Source organism: Sturnus vulgaris, chromosome 10 (genome assembly GCF_052056855.1).
Source record: "Sturnus vulgaris isolate bStuVul1 chromosome 10, bStuVul1.hap1, whole genome shotgun sequence".
Taxonomy (NCBI): domain Eukaryota; kingdom Metazoa; phylum Chordata; class Aves; order Passeriformes; family Sturnidae; genus Sturnus; species Sturnus vulgaris.
In genome coordinates, this window is record NC_142252.1 from 13,874,257 (window position 1) to 13,890,019 (window position 15,763).

Genomic DNA, 15,763 nt, shown 5'->3' on the forward strand with positions numbered 1-15,763 from the left:
ACAACCTTGAAGGAAAAGACTTGCTGAGTAGAGCTGTGTGCTTTTCAACCGCTTTGTGACTTCACCACCTGATGGGGAACACGGTGAACAGTGCCTGACTCCAGCATGTGCTGCCAGAGTTGCCCTGGGTTTAAGCAGTACAGCCAAGGCTGCCACATGCAAGTGTTTGCAGATCTGGGAACAAGAGAAATCGCGGAAAAAGTGTAAGTAACTATTCTCAATCGCCCCTTAAAAGTGCCCAGCAGGGAAAATGGAAGAAGGATGTCAACAGCAACTTCAGAATTTGTTTGTTTCTGTAAAAGAGGTGAGGATAGAAGAGGAAACACAGTGACTCTATGTGACTTTCCAGGTGACAACGTGCCAAGCTTTCACACAGGAGTCACAGAGGGATTCTAGCACTGAAGGGTTTATTTAAGAGAAATTAAATTAGGAAAATGTTACAAAAGTTTCTCGACGTGGCATACCTGTGCCAGGCATCCCAACACTGCATACCCATGCATTGAAAGTCCACATGACAAAAGGTGTTTCATAATCTCAGACTAAAAAGGTGCTTTTCATTTTCCAGGGATCCACTTATATTGCAGATATTCATATACCAGCTCATAACACAAAACACTTAAGAGTAAATACAGACTATTCCACAAAGCAGAAAACAGCATGCTCAGTACTGGAAGTAGAAAACTGATTATGTTAGTTATTAGATTTATAAGTTGAACTAAAGCTAGAAAAAACATTAATGTGTGCTGCAGTTCTGACCAAGTCCTGGCTCACTAATACCTTTCATGAAAAGCACAATTACCTTGATTTTCCATATCTTTACTTCCTTCCCTCCCCTCCCCTTCTTTCATTATTTTTCATTTGCAATTGTCTGTCTTGGCAGACAGGCAAGTCCTGTGTTCAGGACACAAACTCCTACTCGTTATTATAGATCTGTAAAATGTTTTATCTAACACATTTTCAGGCTGTCACAAGAATTACAGGAGAATTTTTTTTATTATTATAGACTGTTCCTGCTTTTTGTTTATCCATCTCAGATTTTCCCTTTCTCTAATATGAACCCATGCACCAGCCAAGGCTGTGCTGAAAGCTGCTTCTCAGCAATACAAAAAACGAGCTCTTAAAATCTGTCAGCAGTGGCCAGATGCAGAGAGGTTTTTTAGTGAAGCAGGGCAGTTAATACAGTACAGAGCTCAGGCCTCCTGGATTTCATTTTATGTTAATGTATTTTTATAGAAAGACACAAAGAAATACCTTAGATCTTCATGATAATGAAAAGGAAATTGATATAAAAGTCAGTGTGGTTTGACAATCATTTAAAGATTGGGCTATTCTAACAGGAAGCATGATGTTGGGAACAGCAGAAGAAAGGGACTATTGGCTTTAAACATGTGACCAAGGCACTGTTTCCTCTTTGTGTAGATGCTGCCACAGGGAATTGTAGCATTTCCTGCAAAGCTCCATATTCCCACACCTTTATGACAACTAGTAAGAAGTGTGTTCTTCATAGGAAAGAGTCTGAGTGTTGGAGTGTTTCTTGTTTCCAAAATTGGAAAAATATCCATCTTTTACAGCTACAGCCTTTTTACTGCTGTGGCCACTACACAATGGCCTGGAGAACTGAGCCACCCGTGAACTCTATGTGGAATTTGAAGTAAGAAATGATGCTGAGACTGGTACATTACGAGCCTCTAAAGAGAGAGCATGTATGTCTAAATCACAGCTGCTATTTTACTGAGTTTGCATGTAAAGTGCAGTGTTGAAATCTGCTCAAGAGCTATAGGATACGATGTGAGAGTCAAACTGCTGCTGGTAGTCACCTTGTGAGCAGAGGAGTGGCTCGAGAAATGGTGTAATTGAGTCTTCTGTGTCTGTGTATCACTGCAGGCACAGACCCACTGGTAACGTTTCTAAGCTCCTGGATGTGAAAGAGTCACTGAGTGAGGTCTGAGCATACAAGGAAATGAAACAGAAGTGCTAATGACCACTTCTTCATTGTGTTTATATCTGGTTTCCAGTACAATAGAGCCCTGATTATAATTTGTGGCTTTTGATATTATTGTAATACAAGCAATTAGCTGCAAATTAACAACAGCAATGAGTAGACAAGCTATACATAATGCATATAGATGTGTAAGGAAGCATGTCATACTGTATACATTCCCTAAACTGCTCCACCAAAATTTATTTATTACTTATGGAACCAAACCCAAACACCAAATCTGTGTCCTCTCCATGTAGGAGAAATTTGCACATGGATGAGGGATTTAATGTTCTGGTCATATCCCCGTACCAAAGAATTATCTCCAGTGCAGCACTGCAATGCTCTGCACTGCTCAGATATGAATCCAAATTTTACTGCTTGAGAAAATTCCAATTTCAAAATTAATCTAATGGCAGAAAATTAACATAAATCCAGGAAATGAGCAGCAGAAATCTATATAAACGTTGCTTACAGATGCCCTAAGCCAGCCCACTTAGAGACTATGAAGTTTATCAGATCAACTTCAAAAGTACCTAGCTACAATCTAATGACTACAATAATGAGATAAACACATCACCAGTATATTTTAACAAAAACAAAACAAAACAAAACAAAAAACCCAAACAACCAAAAAAAAACCCAAAAAATCCCCAAGACACTGAGGCAAGAATAGTAAATGATCCCCCTGGGGACTTTCAATAGTTGTTGTCTGAAACTGGTTGAGAATCAGGAGTTTGCTTCTTAGAAGGTTACTTAAAAGCATATTATCTTCTTTTAGAAAACGTTTTAAGCATCCTAAGTATGGGTACTTTGAGGCTGGCTATGACAGATGCAATGTTATTGTTTCAAAAAATTTTAATGAGCACAGCTCTGCTGCCATGTGGATGGCTCAATGCTGTGTTCTACTGACAGGATGCAGATCACAACTCTTCACAAGGGAAGGCTTGTTTTTTTATTTTTTTATTTTTAATCTGGAGAAGAAGTTTAAGGCTGTCAAGAAAGCAACACATGCCTTTTAAAAACTGTCTAAAGATTATGGCGTGTACTGGATGCTGTTGGTCTGACATAATCATTGGGATACTGAGATTGTGCCAGTAAATCATCCATATTTTTAGCTACAGACACAAAATCTGTGGTGCTTGGAGGGGGAATAAGGAGGGAGCAGAGCTCTATATCTATAGGAGACATCTGGAGGACATTGAGTGTTTGGAGAGGGACAAAGGCGAGTATTATTCATGCTGGTTTGGCTGGGAAATTTAATAGATGTGACCATGTGGAGACAGCTCCAGGTGGTGAAACTAATGGAGTTCATGGGTCAGAATTGAGCTGGTTTTACCCTAAAAATGGGGGGAATCAAGAGGGAACTGTGAATACAAAACAGGAGCCCAATTCCTTGCCAGTTCCAGATCTCTGGAGTGCTGTGATGGGGCTCTGTGACTGCAGTTCCTCCAAGTCTTGCCCCTTTGAATCATGTAACTTGACTAGGAAACATCATGAGTCCAGACTTCATCTGAAAGACTCCGTGTGCCCTGAGTCTGCACTAAACCCAGCTTTTGCAGATCCCAGCCTTGTGGAGCCTGAAGACTGCTAGCTGTAAGTGCTGTTTTGAAGATATTTTTGAGGTCTATGAAATACAGGCAAAGTTTCTGGCATCAGAAGGAAGGGAAGACCTAACACAAAGAAGCACAGGGAGTGCTTTGGTGACATCATGGCATTCTATGACATTCCAGTTCTATCCAGGAGTCAGAAAATGCCTTGCTACAGAACCGGACTAGAGACTGCTAGTGGAGGGAAAGACCTGAAGAGCAGTGAAGCAGCTGAAGTACATTGGGATATCATCAGCCCAATAAAGTGAGGTCCTGATTAATGTTTGGTGCTTCTCTGGGGTCCTTCCTACTGGGACTGGTGCAGAGCTGGGAATTGAGGTCCCACAGAGAAAGTGTACAGGCAGAAGAGAAGGGAGAAATCTTGGCCAGGATTCAGCTATCAATGGGAAGAGCACAGCTGAGTGCAAAGCCAGTGAAGGAGAGGGCAGAGGATGGCACAGCAGGATCCTTGGTCTTCCACTGAGAGACTCTCTCCATGTCAGCAGCTCATTTCCCTGCTCTGTCACTCTTATCTGCACAGACAGCCTGTTCTACGGGGCAGGACCAGGTTTCTGCAACATAAGGCACAAAGGACCCTTGAACCGCTTAGAAGGTACTGCAATAATACAAAGCAGAAATTGCAGCCACCAGATGGAGAAAATAGAGCTCTTCCAGTCAGCAATTTTGTTCCTGGTGAGGTCCCATGCCACATGAAGCTTTGAGCTACAGCTGCTGCAGTGCTAAGTACAGAAAAGGGAGGTCGTTCTGGAGTCTACTTTTAAATTTAAAAAACTGGGTACAATTTCCATGAAATGAGGGATGAATTTAGCTCATTTTGCATCATGCTCTAATTACCAACTGCAGTGAAATATTCTAAGATGATGTATCTCAGGCTCCATCTTATTTCTGGATCTTGTTCCAATTAATTCACTGTACCAGTTTACAGAACTTACATGAAATGCACTGAGCATCAGGCCATGGTACCCTGGGCCAATTACTCTTCATAACTACTGTAGTACTGTTTTGCCAATCTTAGGATGATGGTATGAATACTCACTTGCTATCCAGCAGTTTTTCTGAGACAGTCTATTCAAGTATGAAAAGCTTTTTGAGGTCCCAGGTCATGCTACAGAAATGAGAACACTTATTTCTTCTCTTTCACATAATTTCTCTGTTCTATTTCTGAATGCTGGGAAGTGGTACTGAAAAGAGGGTATCTGTTCTGCAAGAAAAAAAGGAAGAGGAAGTCTATTTTGAAGGAGGAAAAGAGGAAGGCTTTTTGAAGGAAAGAGAGAACACATGGGAGAAAGGAAGGGTGAATGTGAGAGGAAGAGCACAGATTTTAGTGCAGGTGAGAAGTAGTCAACCCAGGTTTTCAATCCCTCTCCTGAATAAGGTGAATGTCCTCATTGGCAAGTCTTGGGGCTAGCATAGCAGAGGCCATAGGTTCCTTCCAGGTCCCAAATAATGCTCACAAGAGGAGCTTTGAGGATGCTGCATTTTTTCCACAAAGTGTTCAATTTCAGAAAGAAAAAATATTGTGGTAGAAAACTCTGGGCCAACACTATTTGCAATCTCATTCTCATTTATTTGCTCAAGTAATCCCCAGTGCTTGATTTACGTAAGACTTGAATTAACTGTGTATTTATTCAGAGATCTTAAATTACACTGATGTGATGAGGTAAAATTGCAAGCTGATGCAGTTTCAAGGGTATTAACAAGCACACGATGGTGAGGCAGATCCCACCTGCCACTGAGGAATCCAAGCCCATTCAAAGGTTTCTAGAGAAGGTGGTAAGAAGGATCTTTTACAAGTGCAACTGCTTTTCATGAAGCAAAATTTCTCTTTGCACTGAGGTGAGGTAGAGAGATGCAGTATCTGTCAGAGACTTTTGAAGAAGATTAAAGCTGCTTGCTTGATGCTGCTCTTGGTGGATAGTCTTGGTTTGAGCTCAGACACTGAATGAAGCAAATTGTTGGATCTGAGAAATTTCTGAATAATGCATGGTACCAGGAATAAAACAAATTCAGATGAGCAAGAAGCATGAAGCAGTTATGACCCTAATCTAATGGAAATTTTCTCTAAATATGAAGGTGACTAACTTTTAGAAGAGGTGCCATTAAAAAAGACAAACTCAAATCACCATTGCTTCTGGTGTTAGCTGTTTCTGAAGTACTTCATGCTTTCAATAGGTGCTTAGTGAATTCAGGCAATGAAAGCTAGCTATGAAGTTGTGACTGAATGAGATTTAAACCTGTTAAATGAAGAGGGAGGAAAATGAAAATGCAAGTCTATGGTTGATGTGGGTGGAGAGTTGACGGGACAATTTGGAGGTCCACTGGAAGACAAAATCTGAGACAAAATGCTCATGAAAAAATGACTGGAAGTTTCAGTATTGAAATATGATGCAGCAAATAAGATATGGTTAAGAAATAAAGCTATGTGCTCCATGAAGCTTGTGGAGATCATCAGCTTGAAAAACATGAGGCAAGAGGATTGGGGATGAAAACTGTAACTGGTATAAAAAGATCTGTCTGCTTTGCCTAAATGGTGCCAGTGCTGCATGCAGTAGAGCTGCTGGTAGTTTGCACCACGTGAAAGGGAAACAAGGATGCTCACGCAGCTAAAAATGGTTATGACAGGCACACAGGAGACTTAGAGGTGTACAGAGATGGACAGGGCAGGTCTTGAAGTGAGTTGGGGTTCAGGAGCTACTGTGACTCTGTGGGAGCAGCATTATCACAAGAGGGAGCTGTCCGCCTGTAGGAGATTGTCACCCCGGCCAGACACACCGCAGGGAAACGGCACCAGGGCTCCCCGAGCCTGGCAGGAGCAGGAGGCGACAGGTCCCGAGTGCTCAGACAGGCACTGACCACAGCAGCCTAGCATGGGAGGGCACGGGCTGAGCAACCAATCCCCAGGGCAGGCCAACTGCACACTGCTAATCGCTCTTCTGCACGTCACCTCCTGCATTATGCTACTGCTATCAGCTAATTGTTTTTTTGTTTTTCTGTCGGCTTTGCTGGAGAGGGAGAAAAAGGAGAGGTGCTTGGTCAAAGTCAGACAAGGTGCTAGTCAGAGGTTCATGTGACAAGGCAGCTGATCAGCAAGGCTCCGAGGGTGAGTGGAGGCGATGTGTGCCAGTGACTGTGAGCAGTGTCTGAACACAACAGGGCCCGTGTACCCAGCAGAGGGCATGTGCAAACACACACACACACACATGCTCCTGCCTTTACCTCTGGGACATCATTTCTTAGATAATGAGCATATCAGTGCCCAAAACGGTACAACTGGCTACAGGACAAAGCCAGAGGCATCAGGTGTTCTGCTTGAATGGTTTGCGGTTTCTGTTACAGGATCCAAACCTACCCTTCTGCTGAACTTCCACTTCTGATCAAGGTAATGGTTCACAGGAACTAAGCAATGTCTCTAAACTCAGGTTTAAAGACTGGCACCTGTATTTACAATGTATCAGTCAAACCAGCCTGTAACCTCTTCACACCAGCCTGTAACCTCTTCATACTGAGCTTAGTTTCATCTTCCAATTATTTATCTGAATGCTCATGCCCGATTTTGGTAGACATATTTTACCATCATCTGAGACTGAGCTGAAATCTTTGTTTCCTGCCAAGAATCTTGAGAGGATAATACATATCCAAGCGGTTTACATCAGTGGCATAGCATCTAAATGCTCTACAGAAGACAAACACAATATATTTGTATGCTCCCTGGGCAGGAAGACAGGCAGCTCTTCCAGTGGATGCACTAAGATATGTAATGGATCGTGCTGTATATATTCAATGATGGGTCAAGGCACAGAAGATCAGTCTAAAGGGAGAAAACCACTGCAGGTTGAAAAGTTAGAAGGCATTAAAATTACATACAGAAGAAAAGGGCGTAGTCTTGTCGATGGGAGAAATGGACGAAGATCAGAGGTCTGGGCTCCTTGCCACAGGCTACTTGACCTCAGGCAAGTCTTCCGAGATCCCATTTCTCCTCCTACCCTTTGTCTATGTGGCTCCCAGGAGCTTCGAGGCAGGGTTGGTCTCAAGCGCAGGAGTAACAGTACTTTATCTTGGTCATTTCTCCTAAGACATACGATAAAAACACTTCTTATATATATATATACACACACAAATATGTATATATAAAGCAACCTTTGAGGTAGCGTAAGAAACTAAACAGGAATAAGCACAGAATGCCTTGGGAACATGTGGGAGGAGCAGAGTTCACAGCCAGTTATTAATCCACTTTCAGGACAAGGCTTTTTGCTGAAGTTTAAAATTAAATTTAAATTGAGAAAAAAAAAAAAAAAAAGGATTTTATCCCGAGCCAGCGGTCTGGCTCCAGCCTGAGCACCCGCCCGCCGTGACGCCGGCAGCGGAGCAGCCCCCCCTCGGCCCCGGGAGGCGCGGGCAGCCCCCGCTGCGCTGGCTGCGCTGCGCTCCCCCCGGCGGGCAGCGGGCGGGCCCTGAGCCCTGAGCCCTGAGCTCTGAGCCCGCGGGGGCTGAGCCCTGAGCCCTTAGCTCTGAGCCCGCGGGGGCTGAGCCCTGAGCTCTGAGCCCGCGGGGGCTGAGCCCTGAGCCCGCTGCCGCTTGTTGATCGCGGCCGGCGCCGCTGCGCGCTCCGGGCTCCGCGCCGGCGCCCAGCCCAGCGCCCGGGCTTGCCGCTGCGCCGCCGCTCGCATTCTTCCATTGCAACAGTGTAAACCCCTCCTTTTTTTTTTTTTTTTTTTATTTTCCTCCTCTCCCCCTTTTTTTTTTTTTTTTTTTTTTTTTTTTTTTTTTTTTTTTTTTTTTTCTCCATGAAGATGGCGGCGCCTCTCGCCAGCAAGGCAGGGTCCGCCGGCACCACCAGCAAGCCTCCCTTCCCGGAGCTGGATTTCCGATCGGGAGCCAGGGTGGAGGAATTAAATAAACTCATCCAGGAATTCACCAAGCACGATCAGAGGGAGTACGACGACCAGCGAGCCCTGGAGATCCACACAGCGAAGGACTTCATCTTCTCCATGCTGGGTAGGGCAGGGACCGTGCGGGGCGGGGGCGGGGGCGATGCCGGCCGGGGACCCCCGGGCAGGGCTCCTGGAGCTGCGGCACCCCCGGACCTTTCTCCGCGCCCAGGGCGCGCCGGTCTGGGGGGGGGGGCTCCGGTCGCAGGGCGGCTCTGACCCCCAGGAAACTAATTTTTCCTGTCCTATCCAACTAGCCTTTGGCAGCGATGTATTTATAAGCGCAGAGGAAAGGCTTGGTCGCAGGGCTGACCGGTGCCCGAGAAACACGCCGAGCCAGCAGGGCTGCAGGCGAGGCGAGCCCGACCCTTTATTGTTTTTCTCCTCAACTATCGAGGCATAGGAAACAGATTTTTTTTTTTTTTCACCTATACTGCTTATTTTGGTTATTAGACCGGCGGTTGCTTGTACAGGAGCATCTCCCAAACTGCCTTTCTTGCTTAGGTTGCAAAACTCGCAGCGAGTGGAGCGAGTCGGATTGTGGCGGGGGAGTCTTCATCTGTGTGAAACTTTGAATCGCGGGCAGGGAGCCTTAAACCAGGGTGAAGCATGTGTTGGCCCTTGCGGAAATCACCTGGGCTCTAGCATGACTAAGGCTTCTTAAGAGTAACAGTAGAATGACTAACAGCTCTGATTCTCCAGGTAGTCAGTTTCTGATAAATATTTACCTGGAATTAACTAAGAAATCACTCAGACGGATAAGAGCCTTCAGAATGCAAAGGGATGCTCTTTAACATGCAGATTAGACCTTGAAATCAGTCCTCCAAGTTTCAGTCATTGTCTTAAACATTCAAACATTTTTGCTGAAACAGCTGCTGTGGCCAGTGAATGGTTCTTTGTAGCTCAGAGGTGCACATACGCCCTTAAAGCATTCTTGGCACAAATGAAGCGTATGGTCTACACTCTGAATAAACCTACATCACTTTTCTCATCCAGAAGCACAGAGCTTTCTTATTGCAATAATAATTATTTTCTGTATTGAAGGATTGTCACTGTAATAGACCACTTCCTCTATAGCCATGAACACACCTACACTCTGTAATGAGAATCTACCTGTCCTGCTGGTTATCTGTAAAGTATCTAGATAAGTTTAATTGCCTGCTGTACGGGATTTGCACAATTTTATATATGCATTGCTTTTTCACCCAGGGCTGGACAGGATATAGCAGACTAAATTTAGCCTGAGAACAAGAACAACAAGTTGAAAAGTCGGTAGTGTGTATATTTATAGTTGCAGTTATAAATATTTTTCTCTTCCCAGTTAAACAACAACAGAAAAGATGTGGTGAAGCCATGGTTGCATCAAAGCCTATAGGATTTTTGTTCTTGAAAACTTGATTTGGTGGAAGTCATCCAATATTATGATCTGATACATTTTTCAGTCAGAGCTTTAAATAACTGTCTGAGGAAGCATGGCTGGATGGGTGGAGAGAAAACAGCTATAGCTGCTGTGTGGATAGCAAGTAGAGAAAGCTTTGTATGATCCTGTTTAAGCATTAATAGTCTTTGCAGGGTACAGGGATCACAGAATTTCTTCCTGCCTCATGTGGAAGAAGGCAATAGAAGAATGAACTGGAGCATGCCTTGTATTTCTGCAAATGCACCGTAATGCCTTGCTGTTCATGAAATAGGGAGCCTTAGGCTGTTTAGAAGTAATGTAAATTAATGTGGTTGTCTTTGTTAATATAATGACTGGGAGATGAGCATTCTTCAGTTTTAAATGTATAGCTAAACCCTTGATTTCAACAAGAGCTGTATTTCTGTCCAAGCTGTACCTGGTAATTTTCAGCAAGTCTTGTTTCTGAATAAAAGAAGAGACTTGAGGACTGAGCCCAGGACAGAAATGGAGATGGTATGTCTGATTTGTGTGCATTAGACCCAGAAGTTCTGTTCGTGGATCAGATCCTTCTTAGCAAGAGAGGCTCTTAAATCTAAAAGGATTTAACTTATTAATAAATAGCTCTTTCCCCTGTGCCTGATCCCTCCCATACGTACTGCTCTTATCTCGTCGGGTGATGATAGGAAAATTAAACATAGCTTTCCTGATTTAATTACACTGGTGTGTAATTGGTGGATGAATAATAGGTGAGGAGACCTTGTGAAGATTCTCAGATGTTTGTACTCTGCATAGCTTGCCCTCTAGGTCAGACTGCTTTTAATTTGTATTAACTCTTTTTCATCTGTGTTGTCTTGCCCTGGCTATAAGCAACTGAACCCTAGGAGATCTAAAGAGTTGGACTGTGAGAAAATTAGGGACAGGTACTACTTGTCATGTATTTGTCCAAAATCTTGTGTCCCAAGCATTAGAAGAAGACTGGAAATTACTTACCTCTCTGGTGGGGGAAGTGAGTATTTTCTGAATGTGGATAGTTCCTGGACATTCACAGTCATCAAGACCATTTGGTCTTTCCAACACCCTACACAAAAACAACAGGTGTATTTTGGTGCCTTTTGTTGGGTAAATTCCTGTACATACACTGAGCTATGCCTGATAAATACTTGTCTCTTTGATTCAGGTATGATTGAGCGTCAGAGGAGGGAAAGGCTGTAGGAACCAAGAAAAAGAGTGGAGAAAAGACAATCTTGTGTGCTGGGCAGAGGGCTGGCTAAGAGAGGCTGAGAGACCAAGTCTCTGACTGCTAGTCATGAAAGGAGCTAATTACTTATTCCCCCGATGACTCAGTTTTGGGGGGTTTTGTGCTTAAGGAATGATAAAGGAGTATTTTTATCAAATGATGATATTACAGTCAATTTTTAAAGCACTTGCTGCCATTGTGATGGGAGGTGCATAGCAGTCATATTAAAAACCTTTTAAGGGTACCTGACCTAGAGAGTATTGTTCTGCAGTACAAGTAATTTCAGGAAATTCTTTAATAAACACTACCTGTCTTTCTCTTCAGCACAAAAGTAAAAAGTGCTTTAATGCACAGATGTGGTAGGCTTTAAAACCCCATATATTATGCTCTTGGGAACTAGAACATTGCATATAAAATAACTTCCTGAAATTTCTAGTGCTATTGCTGCCTCAAACCAGCTCATGTTATTTGGAATACTGACTCTATAATTTTATACAGTAACAAGAGAAAGGAGCAAAGATATATTAATAAGTACAGACTATATAGAGCTATATTCTCCACTCCAGGTACACATCAGGATTCAGGCATATAGAGCAGTTTTCAAGCTCTTTGGTTGATGTTTTGTTTCTATTTCCTACTATGAGACTTCTCAACAGAGCCAGAAGACGGATGCTTAGGACATTTCATGCCATTCTTCTTCCTGAGAAATCAAATCAGGGAAAGGACTAGTTTAAATTGGTGCTAAAGTGGCCTTTTGGGGTTTTAAGGCCTCTAGTGTATCTTTTTGTCACTTCAGTGGGAAGTGCCTACCAGGGCAGGCCATACTTTGAGCATCTGCAGCCAGCTGCAACTTAGAGCTGTTGACAAGACCTCTAGAGAGCTTATCTCAGCACCTGATACAGGAGAGGTGGTGATCCTATTCTGAGATCATTTCCTAATTCTCTGGTGTCTGCCTGGTGCTGCACTGGGTGTGCTAGCAAGTGTTTGTGATAGAGGCAAGTCTCAGAGTGGAAGCAGGGCTGGCATCAGCAAATGATTTCTGCTGCCAATACCAGCTTCCCAAATGGAGTGAGCTGCCCTGCTGAGCCCCTGCATCTGTAGCAAGGCTTCTAGCTGTTTCTTGGACTGATGGGCCCCTAAAGTATGTGCTGTGGAGGTGCAGATTGCTGTGCTGGCAACACAGGTGTCCTCACAATAGCTTGCTTTTATCAGCAGCTTCTACAAGGAAAGAATTTTCCAGTCACTCCCTGTACCTGATGTCTGTGTAGCAGAACAGCATTGGCAGTGTGACTCTTGTGTGGGTTTGTGTGGCATTTTTTTTCTCTCCTTCCCTACCTGTTATAACTTGCTGATAAAATCTATTGTAGATTGGATTTCAGGCATTGTTTGAAGTGTTACCTGTTTGTCTAGGATACATCATGGAAATTCTCTGCTTCCTGTTGTAGCGTGGAGCTGATGAAATAGCAACAGGATTGGAGTGATCTCTCTAGGGTTAAGTCTTTTGTGTGTGTGTGCCTTCTCTCAAGAGAAGCCAATCATGATAGGAGCACACTGTACTCTGAGGCCTATGTTAATAAAGGCTCCCTGCTGGCATTCCCTGTGCTGCTGAATGCATAATGCACAGCTGTTAAAAACAACCTTACTCCATTGCAGATTTCATTTCTGGTTTCACTTGTGTCTCCTCTCCCTGCAGACCGCATATTTCTGTATTTGCATTTGAGGCTGTGGGGGTTTCTTGGTGGTTTTGTTTTTCTTAATTAGGGGACAGTACTAAACTGTAAGGTAAACCTACAAAGCATTGGTAGCTTCATTTGGGTTGTACCTGTCAGAAATCAACCAATTTCATCCACTGGGAATTAGGTAAAAAATGTTTGGTAGCCTCTTCTCTCTCTTTGTTCAAAGGTATTGCTGGTCCATATATGTGTCATCAGTGAAAATAGACTGAAAATTTTTGTCTCAATTTGTTTTAAGATGCTGGTATTTTACTTGCTCAACTACTGTTTTGAAACATTAGTCTGTGATGCAAAGTATTTAGTGTAATAGCTAGGAACATGTCCTAAGGGCACAAATTCTCATGGCAGGCTTGTCAGACTGCCCACCGCCTGTTCCTTTAGTCTGTGGAAATATTTGTAAAAGATTTGGGTGAATACTTGCCAAGCCCAATTATGCAATTATGTTTTAAGGGCAATTTTATAATTACAGTGGAGGATGGTAACCAGGATACAGGAGTTGTTGAGGTTTTGACTTTCTTTTTTTTTCCTACGTGACTTTGCATGAATGCTGAAATATTCAGGGCAATTCTAGTTAGAAACCAGTTGTTCAACTTTCTTTTAAGCAGCTGGCTACTTTTATAGGTGAAGCTAAATTAAAGATGACTTCAGCATTGCTCAGGAAGGCTGCAGGACATGTTTTATATAGCTTTGGTAATCTGCAGGATGGTTGTGTACTCAGAAATCTAGAGTAGCCCATAGACAATGTTCAATCTAGAGGAAATGCAGAGGGTTAAAGTTTTGCTTGGAGTTCTCAAAGAGAATCTCCAAGCTGGCCAATTTTTTTTGGACAATTGGGATTGTCTGTTGTAATTTTTATTTGACAAATGCCAGGTTCCTGCTTTGTCTCCTGCACAGCTGAAACTTTTGCACCTTTTTTTTTTGGGCCTTGACATCTGCACTTTTGCATTTAGGTGCATGTCCCTAAATGTCAAAGTCCTTTTGCTGCAAAGATGGTTTTCCCAGGCACACTTCTGGAATCTTCTTCTGCCCAGGGCAGTTCCTGTTTGTACTCTGCAGGATCAATTAGGTGAGAAAGTGCCAGGAAGAGATGTGGTTAAAGCCAAGATTGCCTTTCACCTCCAGTCAAGGAGTCTTGAGTTGCAAGGGCTGCTTCAGGATGACACTGTGAACAATGACTGAGATGGCAAATTGCCCTTCCAAGCCTATCTGTGTGAAACCCTGTGGTGGCAGCTGCAGGTAAAGGCTCTGGAATAGACCTGTCAGGTTTCTCTACGAAAAATGACCTGCCGTTGAGTCCATCACCTTTGTCTGGGTGATGCTGATGTATGAAGCTCACTTGAGAAGCAAGAGCTGTAGATCATTTGCTGTGAAAAGAGAGGCTGAAGAGTTGAGTGCATTATATAGGGTGACATATGTCCTGGCTTTTCCCTTAGCAACAGCTGGGGTGGGTAAAGTTCCATGTCCTAAAAGAAAACCAGTAATTCTACCCGTTGGTACCTTGGCCTGCTATCCTCTGAATAAGGAGAAAATTACTTCAGAGTGACAGTCCCTTCATGTGTACAGAACACTGTGTTACATTTAGACTGTCTTTAATTTGCTTATCTTTGGGGTATGAAGCAAGCAGTAGAGTAGTAGAGTTCTGGGGAAGCAAAGGGGAATATCTGCCCCATTTTTTTCCCTTGGAAAAGCAGAAGACCTATCATGGGAGCTAAGCAGAAAGCAGCTTTGGAGGTTGAATTTACAGAATGTCCTTTATTGGGAAAAGAGCAATGAGCCTGCATGGGAGCAAGGGTGAGAGCTGAAAAAGGACCTCTAGCTGCATGTCTCTAGTTATTGGTCCGAGTCTTGTCCTGATGACTCCTAGTGTGGTGTGAGCTCAGGAGCTGAACTGTAGCTTTAGTGAAACTTGCAACCATATTTCATAGGTTCCCTATCTTAACTATGGATTTTATATCCAGTGAAGTTTTATGACTTCTGTTAGCACAAACCTCTCTTACTGTCTGACTAACAAAAATATAGGAGTAGGCTTTTTTTTTTTAATTTTCTTTTTACTTTTTTTTGCTAGTGGAACCAGAAGGCAGCTTGAGAGACATTCAAAATAAATCTTTCAGCAGCAGCTGATGTTCCAGTTGACAGATGCAGCTATGGATTTTGCTGTGTTTCATTAAGAGAACTCCACTGTTTGCTTTCATTTCCACCATTCTGTTGCATTCCCTTTTACTGTAAATAGCAATTGTCCTGGACTGAGTGGATTAATCTGTGCCTTAGTACTTCAGCCAGACTGACAGGTCTCTGAATCATGTACATCTGCATTAGATAAACTTTCTGCAGTTCTTTCAAAGCACTATTTCAGTGACTGTGTGGTTGTATAGGAATCATTCAGTTTGAAGAAGATAAATTTGTTGCTCCCCAACATACTTGACTTTTGAGCTTTTAATAAACACTTGATGCTAAGAAAGTTACAACGATCTTTTTAATGCATTGTGTTTCAGCTGTCAGACAGTCTGATTTTAACCTAATTTAAAGCATTCAATTAGTAGGTTGTTAACATATTTTGTTATGAGCATGCTGGTGTCAAAAGTACAAATACCATTGAGTGGGGTGATTGGTTGCTCTAAGGTTCATAATATCCATGTCTTTGACACAGCAGTGGTAGCTACTGCCACCCACTCATGTTTAGGGCTGTGGGCAGACATTTTCACAGCATTGGGTGGCTTCAGCTGGTAGAACAGGTGGTGGGTGGCATCTATTTCAACCTAAGAAAATTATTCTGTGGGTGAAACACTGAGTCAGAGTGAGGACACCCTAGACCTCTGTTCTGAACTGCCCCCAAATTTATACAGCTCTATGCAAGTTTCTGAATATAATGATGTGTAGT

At 43.1% G+C, this 15,763-nt stretch overlaps 1 protein-coding gene across 1 annotated transcript in view; it reads left to right on the forward strand.

Moving 5' to 3' along the window:
• The first annotated feature begins 8,338 nt into the window (after window positions 1–8,338).
• Window positions 8,339–15,763, forward strand: part of MB21D2 (Mab-21 domain containing 2) — a 58,459-nt gene continuing 51,034 nt past the window's right edge. Inside the window, exon 1 of the mRNA XM_014888845.2 lies at window positions 8,339–8,583. Within this exon, the coding sequence (XP_014744331.1) occupies window positions 8,373–8,583 (211 nt within the window). The 5' untranslated portion in view covers window positions 8,339–8,372. The remainder of the gene's footprint in view (window positions 8,584–15,763) is intronic.